Raw genomic sequence first — 15,052 nt, forward strand, 5'->3', positions numbered from 1 at the left:
ACCAAGACACACACACACACACACACATACACACACACACACACAGGCTCGCTCTACCACCCCCCGCTCTGAGCCGATCGATGCAGCTCTTCGCCTTTCATCTGACCAGAGCAGGGCCTAAATCACCATATACATTGGGGGGGACATGTCCCCCCCAATATTCAGATATGCTCAAAATGTCCCCCCCAATATCTATCTGATTAAAAAAAAAAAAAAAAGTCAGGCAACCACATACACATCCCACTGTCCGAAATAATCAATAGCAAAAAAGTCATTTAATCATTATTATAGCTAAACATAAGACATTTTTGATATAGGCTAGTTACTACCGGTTGTAGGATTGCAGTTATGCGTGGTTTGTCCAGATGGTGTTGCCCGCCGTACAATACCATGTTGACACACCACCCCATCCAGCAGAATTCATTGCTCGACTGCTGTGGGTATGTCAAACCCTCTCTCTGTTTTTCATTACTTTCAAACATATTTAAAAGTGGAAAATCAGAATGTAGCCTAATATGAATGTTACTAATCGACTATATTAAAGTTGTTGATTATATTTTTTGTTAAGTGTTATGAAAATGTAATTTCATGAATGGTCTTGCAAGGAATAGCCTACTAGCTAGCTGGCTAACATTAGCTAACATTCTGACAGGAATTCTGAGCTAACTCACTAGTATAATGTTAGGCTACATTCCATTTACAGGTATTAGCTAGTGAACAGCCAGAGCAACTAACATGAGGAGAGGAGAAGTTTCCCAGCTCCTATATCGAACCATATTATATTTGTAAGAAAACCCACATGAAGTTTGAGTGTCAATCATTTATGTAGCACGTCAATTTCACAGTGAGTCATCATGAGCAAGAGGAAGAGTGGCAGCGATATAAGACTGTTTTTTGGGCAGCTTCAGAAAAGAAATAAAGTAAGTTCAGAGCAGTGAGAAAATGAGTAATTACCATTAATGTCAAGGAGTCAATATAGTATAATCAAATAGGCTTTCTAGTCTATAATTTACTATGTCTAGTCCAGTAATTTTAAGACAAAATGGGGGACAACCTTGAACAAATTGCAACAGAAGCAAATGCAACTGATTTTATATCCTCAACATGAGGGAAAAAATCCCTGGAGAATCCCATTTCCCAAGTTTCAAAAAAGACCCAAATATAGTCCATTCGCTAGCCTGATTATTTTCCTCACGTGAATAGGGTAAAATGTTTAACCCGCCTTAGATATCACCATGTAAATTACTGAGTTTATTACTTACATTAAGACAAATGAAAAATGTATACAGGCTTTTTGAAATTCGTTGTTAACATGAGCAAACAGTGCATAATCTAATTACTTATGGCTAATTTGCATACATAACACTGCTTCTGTTGCAATTTGTTCACCCAACATAACATAACAGTCCAATGTTAAAGTACAGACTCGTGTTGCCCCCCCATATGTAAAACATGTATAAATATTAGACTTTCTAGTCTATGGTTTACTAATATTTCATCCATGTTCACTGTGGTGTGTTCAGAGTAAGGACAGAGAGAATGAACAAGAGGATGGTGACAGGACAGGGAGAGTGTGTGCTGGTGACATAGAGGTGAGTGAGAAAGGAGCTAATATGAATGGTTAAGACCAACTAATGACAACCTAACAGTCTAATATTGAAGTAAACATATATAAAAATTAGACTTTCTAGTGGTTTACTAATATTTCATCCATGTTCACTGTGGTGTGTTCAGAGTAAGGACAGAGAGAATGAACAAGAGGATGGTGACAGGACAGGGAGAGTGTGTGCTGGTGACATGGAGGTGAGTGAGAAAGGAGCTAATATGAATGGTGAAGACCAACTAATGACAACCTAACAGTCTAATATTAAAGTAAACATATATAAATATTAGACTTTCTAGTGGTTTACTAATATTTCATCCATGTTCACTGTGGTGTGTTCAGAGTAAGGACAGAGAGAATGAACAAGAGGATGGTGACAGGACAGGGAGAGTGTGTGCTGGTGACATGGAGGTGAGTGAGAAAGGAGCTAATATGAATGGTGAAGACCAACTAATGACAACCTAACAGTCTAATATTAAAGTAAACATATATAAATATTAGACTTTCTAGTGGTTTACTAATATTTCATCCATGTTCACTGTGGTGTGTTCAGAGTAAGGACAGAGAGAATGAACAAGAGGATGGTGACAGGACAGGGAGAGTGTGTGCTGGTGACATGGAGGTGAGTGAGAAAGGAGCTAATATGAATGGTGAAGACCAACTAATGACAACCTTAACAGTCTAATGTTAATGTTAAGTTAAGATGAGATCATCCTCGTGCATTTCAGATCATACCCATGGAGAGGGAGTTTGACAGTGAGAGAGAAAGAGATAGAATGAGCAGCCAGACAGGCGATGATGAGGGCACTGGAGAGGAAGGGAGGGAGCTTGGACCTTTCCCAAATCATCCAAATGTGAAAGTCATACCGAGTCAAACCCTATCAAATAAAACACTCTACTTTCAGGAGAAGTGGTTTAAAGATCATACATGGCTCCATTACAGCCCCTCTGTAAAGGGTGTTCTCTGTTACTATTGTGCTAAATACTTTGCAGCACAAAAGTCCAAGCTTGCATCAAAAGCAGATTCAGCATTTGTCAAGACTGGCTTTAACAACTGGAAGAAGGCACTGGAGAAATTTAGTGCACATAAAGACAGCCAGTGTCACAAATTAGCTGTGATGACTAGGCTTCAGGAGCCAAAGACTGTTAATGTGCAACTTTCACGTGAGCTTGAAAGACAGCAGCAACAAGCAAGGAGAAATCTTATGAAGATTGCTGGGGGTGTGCAGTACTTGGCACGGCAAGGTCTGGCTTTTCAAGGCGATGAGAAGGAGAGTGGGAATTTCAGCCAGCTTCTAAAGTACAAGGCAAAAGGTGATGCAGAGCTGACCAACTGGCTAAAACGTCAGTTTGATTTCACCAGTCCCAAAATGCAGAATGAACTGTTGCAGCTGATGGCCAATACAATCATCAAAAAAATTGTGTCAGACATAACATCAATGCCAGTGGTCCAGTTCGCACTTATCATTGATGGAACCCAGGATGTGTCAGGTGTTGAGCAGGAGTCAATATGTGTGCGCTTTGTAGATGCAGATCTACAACCAAAGGAAGAATTCCTGGGACTCTACGAGGTGTTATCAACAACAGGGGAAAATATAGCCAAGGTGGCTTGTGATGTGATGACGCGTCTAGACCTTCCTCTGTCTCAACTCCGAGGACAAACTTATGATGGTGCCGCAAACATGGCTGGACGATGGCAGGGAGTGCAAGCCATATTAAGGGCACAACAACCACTGGCTGTGTACTGTCACTGTGGTCCACATTGCGTGAACTTAATTACACAGGCTGCCTGTCTATCATCTCCACTTGTGAGAGATTCAATGGCTCTGGTCCATGAATTGGGGGGCTTCTTTAACCAATCTGGCAAGTTCAAGTTGGTATTCCAGGAAATTGCCAAATCGGAGCATGGTTTCACCTCATTGAAGCCTCTCTGTCCAACCAGGTGGACTGTTCGCACCCCTGCCATCCACTCAGTTCTAAGGCAGTATGAGTCAGTGCTGACAGCCCTAGAAGAAATGGCATCAAGCAGCTCATCTGAGACGTCAGCTAAGGCTAATGGTCTTCATGGAGCATTTCTAAAAGGCAACACTGTGCTCGGCCTTGTAATGGCTGAGGACCTGATGGGGGATCTGGAATGCCTGAACACCTCCCTGCAGCATAGGAAACAGACAGTTTCAGGCATGTTGAAAGCTGTGGACCATGTAAAAACAAGCATGCAGGAAAAGCGAACAGAGGAACACTTTGATGTCTTGTTCTCAAAAGCAACTGCTATGGCAACAAAGTTGGACCTGCAACCAATTCAGATGCCTCATATCCGCAAACCTACAAAGCGTTACACTGGTCAGGCTTCAGCCCATATCCATCCTGATGCCCAGTCCTTCTACAGAGCCCAATTCTACAACACCTTGGACACAGTGAATACTCAATTCATAGAGAGGTTCGATCAAGCTGGATTCCACAAACTTCAGCAGCTTGAAAATGTGCTTCTACAGGGAACCATTGATGAGGTTGTGGACCAGTATCCCGAATTGAATCCACAACTGCTTCAAGTACAGCTGGCCATGTTCGCAGCCAATTACACTTATGAAACAAGCTCAGATGTTGTCAGCATTATGCATGACATGGTGCCAGAAGTCCGAAGTCTGTTCAGCCAGGTGGAGGCTTTACTAAGGCTCCTGCTCATCGTCCCTGCATCCTCAGCAGAGGCTGAGAGGAGCTTTAGCGCACTACGAAGGCTCAAGACATGGCTCAGATCCTCCATGACGCAAAGCAGGCTGAATCATGTTGCTATCTGTCATGTGCACCAGAGGAAGCTGGACGAACTGGACCTGGAAGATATATGCCAATCTTTCATCAGTGCCAATGATAGACGCAAAAAGGCGTTTGGGTCCTTTTCTAGGTAGAGGAGAGGGGAGAGGTGAGGAGAGGATAGCAGAGAGGAGAGGAGAGAGGAGAGGAGAGAAGAAAGGATAGGAGAGAGGAGAGGATAGGGGAGAGGATAGGAGAGAGGAGGAGAAGAGAGAGAGAGAGGAGGAGAGGGGAGAGGAGGAGGAGAGAAGGAGGAGAGGATGTGAGAGGGGAGAGGACAGAGGAGGAGAAGGAGGAGAGAGGAGAGGAGGGGGAGATGATGGAGGAGAGGAGAGAGGAGGAGGAGAGGGGTGAGTATAGAGGAGGAGAAGAGAGGGTAGAGGAGGAAAGGAGAAGAGGGTAGAGGATAGAGAAGGAGAGAGGACAGGAGGAGGAGGAAAGGAAGAGGAGAGGAGGACATAAGCACACATACATACTTTTTTCATTTTTATTTTATTTGGTTCTGTGGGTTGTATTTGTTTTGTTTCATGTATTCCTGATGCTTTGGCAATATAGTTCTCACAACATTCATGACAATAAAACAAATTTGAGTCAAATTGAATTTAATTGAATTGACTTGACTGGAGAGGAGAGGAGAGGAGATGACGGGAGAGCAAGAGAGAGGAAAAGAGAGAGGAGAATATAGGACCACAGGAGCTTGGCAAGGGAAGACAGGATGAGAAGAGAGCAGTGAAGGCCCTCCTGCCCAGTGCCCACACAAGTAATACAATGTAATAACATGTAACGCAATGCATTATCATTATGGTAAAAAGAAAAAAAAGGTATATATATATAAGAGAGAAATTTGGTCCCCCCCAATGTTGACTCCATGGTTTAGGCCTTGGACCAGAGCTTTGGAGGAGCCGCACTTCCTGAAGAAAACCCAATACAGCACTCCCTCTCAGGGTAGCTTGTGTGTGTGTGTGTGTGTGTGTGTGTGTGTGTGTGTGTGTGTGTGTGTGTGTGTGTGTGGTGTGTGTGTGTGTGTGTGTGTGTGTGTGTGGTGTGTGTGTGTGTGTGTGTGTGTGTGTGTGTGTGTGTGTGTGTGTGTGGTGTGTGTGTGTGTGTGTGTGTGTGTGTGTGTCTGTGCATGGGGGCACTGATGCTTGTCTACATGGGAATGAGCATGCGTAGGAGTGATAGGCAAAGGACATCACATAAACCTATATATAAACACATGCAAAATTTAAGTGATGTTATAGTGGGAGGAGTAGTATTGTTTGATCAGTGCAGAGTTGTGTTTTGGCCGAGATGCCCCGAGTCTGACAAAAACGTCCATGTTCATTTTATGGGGTCAATTTTCCCACTGCCCCTTAACATTAGAGAAATATGAATACCTTACAACGTCAGTAGCTATTATAAGTTCGACGTAGGTCAACTCTCTAGTCTGTGAGAGGCAAGTTTTAGTCTTAGGTGAAGATCCTCATAAATACTTCAAAGCAGGAGAAGCAACATTCATTTCACCCTCTCTCAATTTCTCCTCTACCTTTCTGACAGCTTCCTGTGTTGTTGGAACACTAAGTTTCAACTCTGCCTCAGTCTCCTCTGCGCACAACCCAGTGATTCCTGTGTTGTTTGTAGGCAGAGAAGCCTCACTTCCTGTGTGGAGAAGGGAGACGCTACTGGGCTGAATGTCCTCACTCACCATCCAGCTCTTAAACAAGAGAAGGCTGCTCAGGTCACATGGAGGTCAGGTGAAAAACACAGGACAAAAGAGCACCACTAAATGTGGAAAAACTTTTTTTTTTTCTAAAAAGATATGCTTAAAAGGATAATGTATCCAGAATTTTTAAAGTTTTAAAAACTATATGACTATTATTATATTATGATATTTTATAGATATCACCAACATCCACTGATAATGTGATGAATTATGCTGTTATACAAACTGAAGCAATAATTGGGAGTGGCACAAATGTTGAAGGAAAACGGATGTGGATCTGCTCTGTTCAGTATGAAAAGAAGTGAAGACATTGACATTTAAGTTTTAAAAAATCATATTACTCAATCAATGTAGATCTATATATACAGTCGTGTGCAAAGACACTAGATGTTTAGATTATTATCCATCAGGCCTCTGATCAGTACCAAATTCATCCTCCAGTATGACAAAAAAAGCCCAAACGTACAACAAAAGTCATAAAGAACCCTTTTCACAGACCATAAGAACTAGGTTTCTTGCAACAGATGGCGATTCCCCCACAGAGCCCTGATCTGAAACATTTTCGAGTCAGTCTGGGATTAGAGACAGAAAACACTGAGACAGCAGAAATCCACAGAACTGTGGCAAGATCTTCAGGATGCTGCTGAGTATCCTAAAAAACTGAGCACAGGTGGACTGATGCTGGTCTTAGGGCTCTGTCTCTAAACACAGCTTGTTAATCAAAGAGGACTCTCCTAACGACTGTTTGCCCCCCACCCACTAGAACAAGCAGAGCATCTGGGTCAACAATTATTTATTGATGACTTATTAACATTCATAACTGAGGGCTTGATGTCCACAGAAATCTTCATTAATCAAGATTTTCCACTTAAGAGTAAGCCATCAGTTGTGCAGTTAAAAACTTTGAGTGGGTCATTAATAAATGGTTCTCTGCAAATCCATAGAATTTATATCCAATTATAATCCAGGTTAAACACAATCACAAATAGGGAAATTAAAGGAGGAATATGCTGAATCTCATTTTGCTTGTAAACCAAGCAGAAATGGGAAGGTTGTGGCTCAAGATGTAGAGCGGATTATTCACTAACCAGAAAAGTTGGTGGTTAAATCCCTGGGTTCTCTTGTATGGATACCAAAGTGTCCTTGGGCAAGACAATGAAACCTGAATTGCCCCTGACAACAATACTGGCCATGTATGAATAGTGTGTGATTAAAAAGCCTAAAACCATTCTGATTTATCCGACGATTACATCGTTTGAGATGGAGATCTCTTTTCATATTGTCAGCATATGACTATTTATAAAATGACAAATACTGGTCATTTAGGCTTAATTCAACCTAACCTCAAATCTAAGTTGACCATGCATGGTAGTCAAAATAATGGTAGGTTTTCCCATTCTGGTGACATGGCATGAAAGTAATAAACAAAGTGATAAAAGTCAACAGAGTCAGACTTTTCCAATCTGGGTTTAGATCAGAATCAAATCCAAATCCTGAAAAATGTTCCTTCCATCATGTTGGAAAAAATATATTGTTTCTATACAGATAGATGCAGATAAACATGCTTAGACGCCACCCTCCATTCACAAAAGTCCAGTCAGGACGTTTAGTTTCCACAGCAGTGCAATGCCGTGTGTTTTTATTGGCCCTCTGAATCTACAGAGCTTTGGTAACTGGTCACTTGCCCATCCCAGCTACCGCCCCCATAGCCCGACCCACACCAAGCATTTGTGGTAAAATGTCAAAAAGGGTGAAAGAAAGGGTTGGGGGACAGAGGATGGAAGCAAGTGAGCTGCTGCCAGATGCGGACGGAGCCGTATAAACAAGAGTGAGTGTGGCCACCAGGGACTGGTGCATTCTCCCAGTGGAAACGTCTGGCCCTGGATGACTCAGCCTCCGACACAGCTCAGGAGGAGTGGAGAGACACCGCTCTGTCCCAAACAGTTTCCAGACCGTCCAAAATAGGCCTGTTAATCGCAGCCTGATGGTAACCAAATGTCAACTGACAGATGAGCGTCTTTGATGGTCATAACATAATTTGCCAGGCAAGAAAGACAACTTCCAAATATGCATTAAGAGCTGCAGCACATGATCAGAGGTCGTAAATATGTAATAGTCACGGTGATCCTGTTGTAATTTACAGCATGGATGTTGGTATGTGTAAATATGTAGGTATGCGTCCTGCATGTGACTGTGCTATTGAACCCAAATTCCTCTGGATTAAATTCAAGATTAAATTCAAGAAATCAAATCTAAGTGGTGGAACAGTAAAAACAAACTACGAAGGATCTGCTCTTTACACATAATAAATGAGTGTCCCAGCACTGAGCCATGTGCAGCCCTGCTTTCTGCTCTGTATGTGCGAGTTGAGGACACCCACTGTTCCCTGTGGTCAGTGAAGAAAGAGGAAAGGAGTTAGGGAGGAGGACGGGAAGGGATCCAGGAATGCGCGGCAGGGCAGCTGCTGTGGCAGGTAGATGAAGTGAGGATCACACGGGCCGCCGTGGGGGTGATTAATGCACGAGGGGAACGCACAGGAAGGAAAACAAGGCCATAAATCAGCCGCTGGGCCTCCATGCTAATTGTAATTGAAACAGTGCAGGGAATTGCAATTGCCGTGGACCAATAGGGCCTCTGCGATCCACGGAAAATGAAAACGTCAAGATCAATGCGTAATCCAGAGCTGGTATTTGTGCTCTAAACAAAAGGTGTTTTTTTTTTATTACCTCCACCCAGGAAGTTTTCAGCCCTGCCTGTGTGTTTGTTTGTGAGCAAGATTACACTTAGACTACAGAACAGATTACCACGAAATGTGATGGAAGGATGTGGTATGGGACAGAGAAGAACCCATTAAATTTCAGTGCAGATCCAGATAAGGGGGGTGCATGATAGATAAAAAAATCTAGCTCTTGTGAATCAAAAATTAAAGCCTGGTTTTGTAAGGAGACTTGGCAGACCTGGCTGAGGAACGCATCGCACGTTTTCAGCTTTGGAAGCTTGGTCAATATGAATTTTTGTGGCAGCTCAGACCAACATGGGGGTGGAGCCATTACCCAAGGTATAGACTGCCACTTAACAACACGCGTGTAACATTGCCCTGTGCGTGTAAAGAAAATGTGCCATTGTGCCATTTTTTTTAACCCAAACCCCTTTCCACCTCTCAAAGTCGAGCAGGTAGCTCCCCCTCTATTAACCCAGTTGCCCACTAGCTAACTTGGACATGCACAGACCTGTCCGAGTTTGTGCAAAATTGAGGAGGTATCCGACTAAAGACGTAAGCAAAAGAGATGTTCTGATGGGATACACTGTGCGCTGTTCAATCTAATGCTCTTTTGGTTGATTACTGATTGAAGAAAGAACTGGCCTGGATTAAAGCAAGTTTCTGGACTTTCAGAGACAATTAGAGAAAACCACTCCCACTGAATTAAGGCATTACAGCTAAAAAGATTCTGGGACATTTGCTGGTATACAACAGTTCATGTTTCCAGAGTAATTTGTGTTTTAGTTGAAGTAATTAAGTCTTTCTTAAACAAGTTTGATTGTAAAATGAAACTCTAAAAAATGAACGACCTTACTCAAAGCTTAAAGCAGAAGTAGCCATGGACAAGAGGGATCTAGAACCCAGCAGTGCATTCCCTGCTCTTCCCTCTCTGGGATTTGGTCTCCATATTGCGATCCAATAATTTTCTCCCATGAGACTGGAAGTCGCATCCCAACCTCGCTGCAGGAGAATATCATCCTCTTCCATACATACACAGAGGAATACTGAGTTTCATAACACACCCTCATCAGGACACGCTTAAATGACATCACAACTACGCAGGTCACTCACTGCTCCGTTTTCCGGTATTGAATATGGCGACGCTCTCAGCAAAGAAAAAGGACTTTAACGTCACGATAGAGATGGGGCGAGTTTCCGCTAAGCATTTGAAATTACTCAGAAGATTTCACATTCTCTGTGACAAACTACACAGCAAGCGTTCACCCCCGCAATTTATTGAACGTGTGGGTGCAACAAACAATAGGAACAAAGCATAGTTTTTCAATTGTCTGTGACAGTGTGGGCTGCTCAGCACAGTGGCCTTCGCCCTAACTATTGGGGCTGTGTTTGTTAAACAAGCCAGAGCAACACCAGAGCCCACAAGGCTCCACGCTCTCCGATACAACCGGGGGCTTTTCTCTGCCTGCACACTCCCTCCACCACCTTACCTTCCCCCCATCCTTCCCCTCCGTCAGGAATCTATATTTCATAAGCGAGCTGTGGAGCTCCAGTGCCCAATTATCAGCAGATAAGGCGCAGGAAGCCCTGGAGCGCCGGCACGGCTATTTAGACGGGGAGGGGGGAAGGAGCTGGAGAACGAAAGGCAGGCAGGCAGGCAGGCAGGCAAGCAGGCAGGCAGGGACCCAACCCCCCAGGGGCACTTCGCCCTCACCACGCTATTTTTTTCTTCCTTCTTTTTTTTTTCCTTTTCTCTCCCGCGCTGACAGCCTTCCCCCCCTTACCTTAGCGGCAGAGTTCAATTAGTGCCGGCGGCAGCTAGCACCCGCAGCCCCGCTCAGCCCAGGAGCTGGAGCCTCTATCAGCACACACCAACAACACGCAAGGCTGAGTCCAACTAGCAAACTAACGTCAAGGCAAGTTCTGTGTTGGTTTCACATCCACGTACACACTCACACAATCACTGTTTTAGTATCTTGGCTATGAGCACAACAGGGTCATCCATATAAAATAAAGTAAAAACTGAGGTAAAGATGCAAGGATGATTCCACAGTGTCTTCATTGTTGCAGTTTATAATCGCATCGGACAAATATATAAATAAAACTGACTAAGCTCAAGGGTAATACTTTGAACTATACTTTGACCAACTGTAACAATAATCGGCAACTACACCAACTATTTCCTGTTATTTCACCATTTCTCCGTTACCTTGTTGCTGTCTCCTCAGAAGCGCACATTTAAGTCAGGTCTTTTCACACCTCGACAGCCCCGGACCTCTATTAGCGAGGGGGTAAAACTCGATGTGTCTCTCACGTTTTCAGACCCCAGCAAAAAAAACACAACGAACCCCAACCATCAATGCTGAGCAAGGTCAACCAGGGGTCAGGTACAGCTCACAGATACGAGACGGATATCGATTTGCTGGGACAGGCCGCCAGCACGCATGCACGAACACACACTTTCTTTACCCTCATCTTTTTTACTCTTTCGCTGCAGTCACAGGCCAGGCATCAGCCAATAGATCAGCCAGGGGCAGGAAACGGCCTGGGTCAGAGGGGATAGTGTATGTATGTGAGTTTGTGTGTGTGTGCGCTATGATGATAAGACTAACAGCCTGCTGAAAGACGCTCTCACTCAGGGTTCTTCAGGACCTTAAGGCTTCACCAATTCACCTTCAAGCAGCACAGAAAATGGCTCTGACCATCCATGGAGTATTTACAGTATCTTGCTGCCAACGATAGACGCGCATCCACAAACACAAGCACACACTCATCACACTGGAGTCAATGTTTATGATCGTCTTTCAATTTCAGAGCCACATACAAGTCGTTGTTGTCTGTCAACGTTGAAAGTTGATGTTACTGAACACTTGTCACCACAGGATGGTGTGTATATGTGTGATGTTGCCGTCGCCCGCTGGCCTGTGTTGAGGGAGAGAGACTGGAGTGAGAATGAGGGAAGGCTTCAACAGCCACAGGCAGACTGGGGGCCTCAGCTGCCGTCATGTGCACACAAGCGTCGGCGGTGCATGGGCCGTCATGTGTACGCACGTGCCATGTACGATTTCTGTGCATGAGTGAATAAGTTAAGAGCATGTCTCAGTGCTTGTGCATGTGTGCTTAAATGCGCATGTGTGTGTGTCTGCACTGTATATGTGAGAGAAAGTCAGCGGGCAGTGGAGCGGAGGAGGGCAGGCGATGCTTCCAGGCATAGAAAGCAGGCCAACTCCATCTCCCACTCTGGAGAGCTTCAAAGAGATGGGGTAGTAAAAGGAGAGATGGTGGAGTACGCTGCGCTGTAGTAAAGTTGCGTGAGATGAGTTATGAGTTAAATTCTGAACTAATAACTTCAACAGACAGCGACTCTTACGAGGGATATGATCTCATGTTTGTTCTGTATGAATGGTGAATACCGTAGTTTATGTAAATTTTTGAATATTTGATGCATTTAGTTTCCACATAAGAATGAAAGGTGACTATGCAGAACATGAATAAAGAGAAAAATACATTTAAGAAAATCTGTTCGTATTGACTGTTTTATTCCTCCCCAGATGTAGTGTCTTTCAGATGACTACTAATACGTCATGTAGTTTTGACAGAAAGAGAGGGGATATAATAAAAAAACACAAAGATTCATAGATACAGACAGAGAAGACAGCAAGACAGTCAGGGGGAAGTTAACTTCCCCCGCTGACGCTCTTGTTCCACGGTGAGAATCCCCCGGCCGGTAGCCTCAGACATCTGGTTCCAGTTAGCTCTCAGCGCTTTGACGCGTTTCCTGTGCTGCTGCTCCACGCAGCCACGGCCGCAATGCAGCCCTCCCAACGCCATGACAGCCAAACCCTCTGGAGATAATACAGTGTAGCGTGCACACAAACGCACACTCAACCACATGTCTACTGAATGTTGAAACATGCCAGAGGAGGCTGAGGCTGTGTACTGATATTTATTCAAACCATAACATAGTTCAGTGTTGCTAAAAACTTCTCAGAGGCTCCATTCAGTGTGTTGTAGATGTAACGAGGACAGAAAGTGCAGGGAGTGACGTTATAGCCCGAGTTACACTAATGAACTCTGACATTTCCAAATAAATGTTTGGCTTTGATGCAATCACATAGTTATTAAACAGAGAAGTGATTGATTCGTCACTGATATAACTTTTTGATGTGTCAGATATATCACTTCATGAAACCTCTTGCAACTTCTACACCAAAAAGCTACAAGTTGCACCTTTAAATGCTTAAGCAAAGAGGAAGTGATTTTTCTATTTTATTTCAAGAGGTTACAACAGGAAGATACAGAGCCACAATGACTGAACACACAAGATCCCAGTACCTTTTAGATTCATGAACTGAAAATCCAATATAATACAACTGAAATGTTCAGTTATTAAACATACGTGTTCACATCAGACATTTTGACTTGTCATAGCAGGAAAAGCACAGGTGTTACTAATAACACGAACAGTGGCTCTGGTCCATTGAGCGAGCCAGGAAGCCATGACAGGGAGCCAGCATTCACTACATCACAACCCTGAGACGGCATCAGCTAAATGGAATGCTGTCCTTATCAAAGTTATTAATTACACTTGTGTCTCTCCTGCTATAACACGTCAACATGTCTGCTGCGTTAAAGCTTAGTGGAATATTTTATCGCCAATGACCAGCACCTACATTATCATTCAGTTTGTGAAGTGGACTTTTATAGTCTACTGTCTGCTATTGTTGTTGAATGACAAACACACTGATGGCAAAAAAACGTAACATGTTTAGAGTTATAACTAACTGTTGCAGCTCCATTTTAAATTCTAAATTCTGCCGGAAATGTTGAGTCTCCTGCTTGTTTGTTTGTGGAAGATACTGTCAGTCCAGAATAAACATTTAAAAGACAGAAATAAAAGAGAGGCTGAATCTATCATCATTGTAACATAGCAGGAATTTACCCTTTATGCCAAGGCCTTTTGGCTACATTTTTATATTTGATATTCCATTCTGCTCTTACCTTTATCCACCTTTATTAACCCCACATTGTGTGATTACAAAGACATAGGTCTCTGTTTTTGAAGGGTTCTTTATAAATAAAATTTATTCATAGATAAAAATCTACAGGTGTCTTAGTAATTTTAAAATTTCAGTGAAATGCAAAAAGACTGACTTCTTTGAGATCACCAATTAAAACAGTTTTTTACAAAGAATTTATTTATTTTTATTTAAAAATTTTAATGTGATTTCTTTTTAATGGACTGCTTTACGAACCTGACACACAAAGCTATTCAAATGGAGAAATGTAACATTGTTTTGTTTTTTCACTTTAAAATGTCCACGCAAGGAGTGATGGAGCCATTTGCATAGGAAATGTATGTTATGTGTGAATCGTCCTTACACTTTATGGAAAATTGAGTGCATGGACTCACCCAGGGATCTTTAACCTTTAAGACAATAAGGGTGGCTGGGCTGATTTCTGGTCTGATTCTCCCTTTCTGACAATCTCCGGGAAGAACCCGATTTGAGGCTGAGCTGAACAGATTATCTTGCTAAATGATCTTTTGTGTAAAATGTTGTGCAACCAGCTGATGATGCCAACAGTCCACCTCCATGTTTGTTTTTATTATGAAGATCCATTTGATTATGTGACTTCTCAAGTCTTTGGAATCGCCACTCAGAAATCTCAATACTCAAGTGTGCGCTCTCATGATTAAAATCTGTCAATACAGTCTCCTATTTTAATATTTAAATCTTTTAAATCCTTCCGTGTGTAGCAGGCAAAAATACTTATATAACTTAATATTGAATATTCATAAAAATTTTAGATTTTCTACATTTTATATTAGATATATGAATATGTGCTTATCATGAGACATTATAGGATCTACTGTGAGAATCCGGTGAATTGTAACTGCATGTGTGTGGCAATGTGCACCAAATGCCTGCTGCTGTCGCCATGTCATACCTGAGCTGCACTGAGACAAACTCCTGCCATCCATGTTGATTTGGCAATAAATAACTGAAGCTTGAGTCTGATACACAGTAATAAGGACGCTCTGAGGCATTCACTGTGTTTTGACCTGCCAGCTTCAGGAACTAATAGCAGAGCATGTCATGTCACTCGCACTGTGGAGGCCCGCAACGTTTCAGTGCAACCACTCACCAAATCAACCACGGTGCCTTTCAGTGAGGTGTTTCCCTGTGTGGGGGAGTGGAAAAAGGGTGACCCAAGAATG

At 43.0% G+C, this 15,052-nt stretch overlaps 2 protein-coding genes across 3 annotated transcripts in view; one reads left to right on the top strand and one right to left on the bottom strand.

Moving 5' to 3' along the window:
* samd11 (sterile alpha motif domain containing 11) overlaps nucleotides 1-15,052 on the bottom strand; it is an 86,077-nt gene that overhangs the window by 61,437 nt on the left and 9,588 nt on the right. The gene's annotated exons all lie outside the window — the stretch shown is intronic.
* LOC138410434 (zinc finger MYM-type protein 1-like) lies at nucleotides 2,161-4,638 on the top strand. Its single transcript, XM_069525992.1, has 2 exons — nucleotides 2,161-2,225; nucleotides 2,332-4,638. Exons 1-2 carry the CDS (start codon nucleotides 2,220-2,222, stop codon nucleotides 4,504-4,506), a joined length of 2,181 nt encoding a protein of 726 aa, XP_069382093.1. The 5' UTR covers nucleotides 2,161-2,219; the 3' UTR covers nucleotides 4,507-4,638.

This window comes from Paralichthys olivaceus, chromosome 6 (assembly GCF_024713975.1).
Source record: "Paralichthys olivaceus isolate ysfri-2021 chromosome 6, ASM2471397v2, whole genome shotgun sequence".
NCBI classification, from domain to species: Eukaryota; Metazoa; Chordata; class Actinopteri; order Pleuronectiformes; family Paralichthyidae; genus Paralichthys; species Paralichthys olivaceus.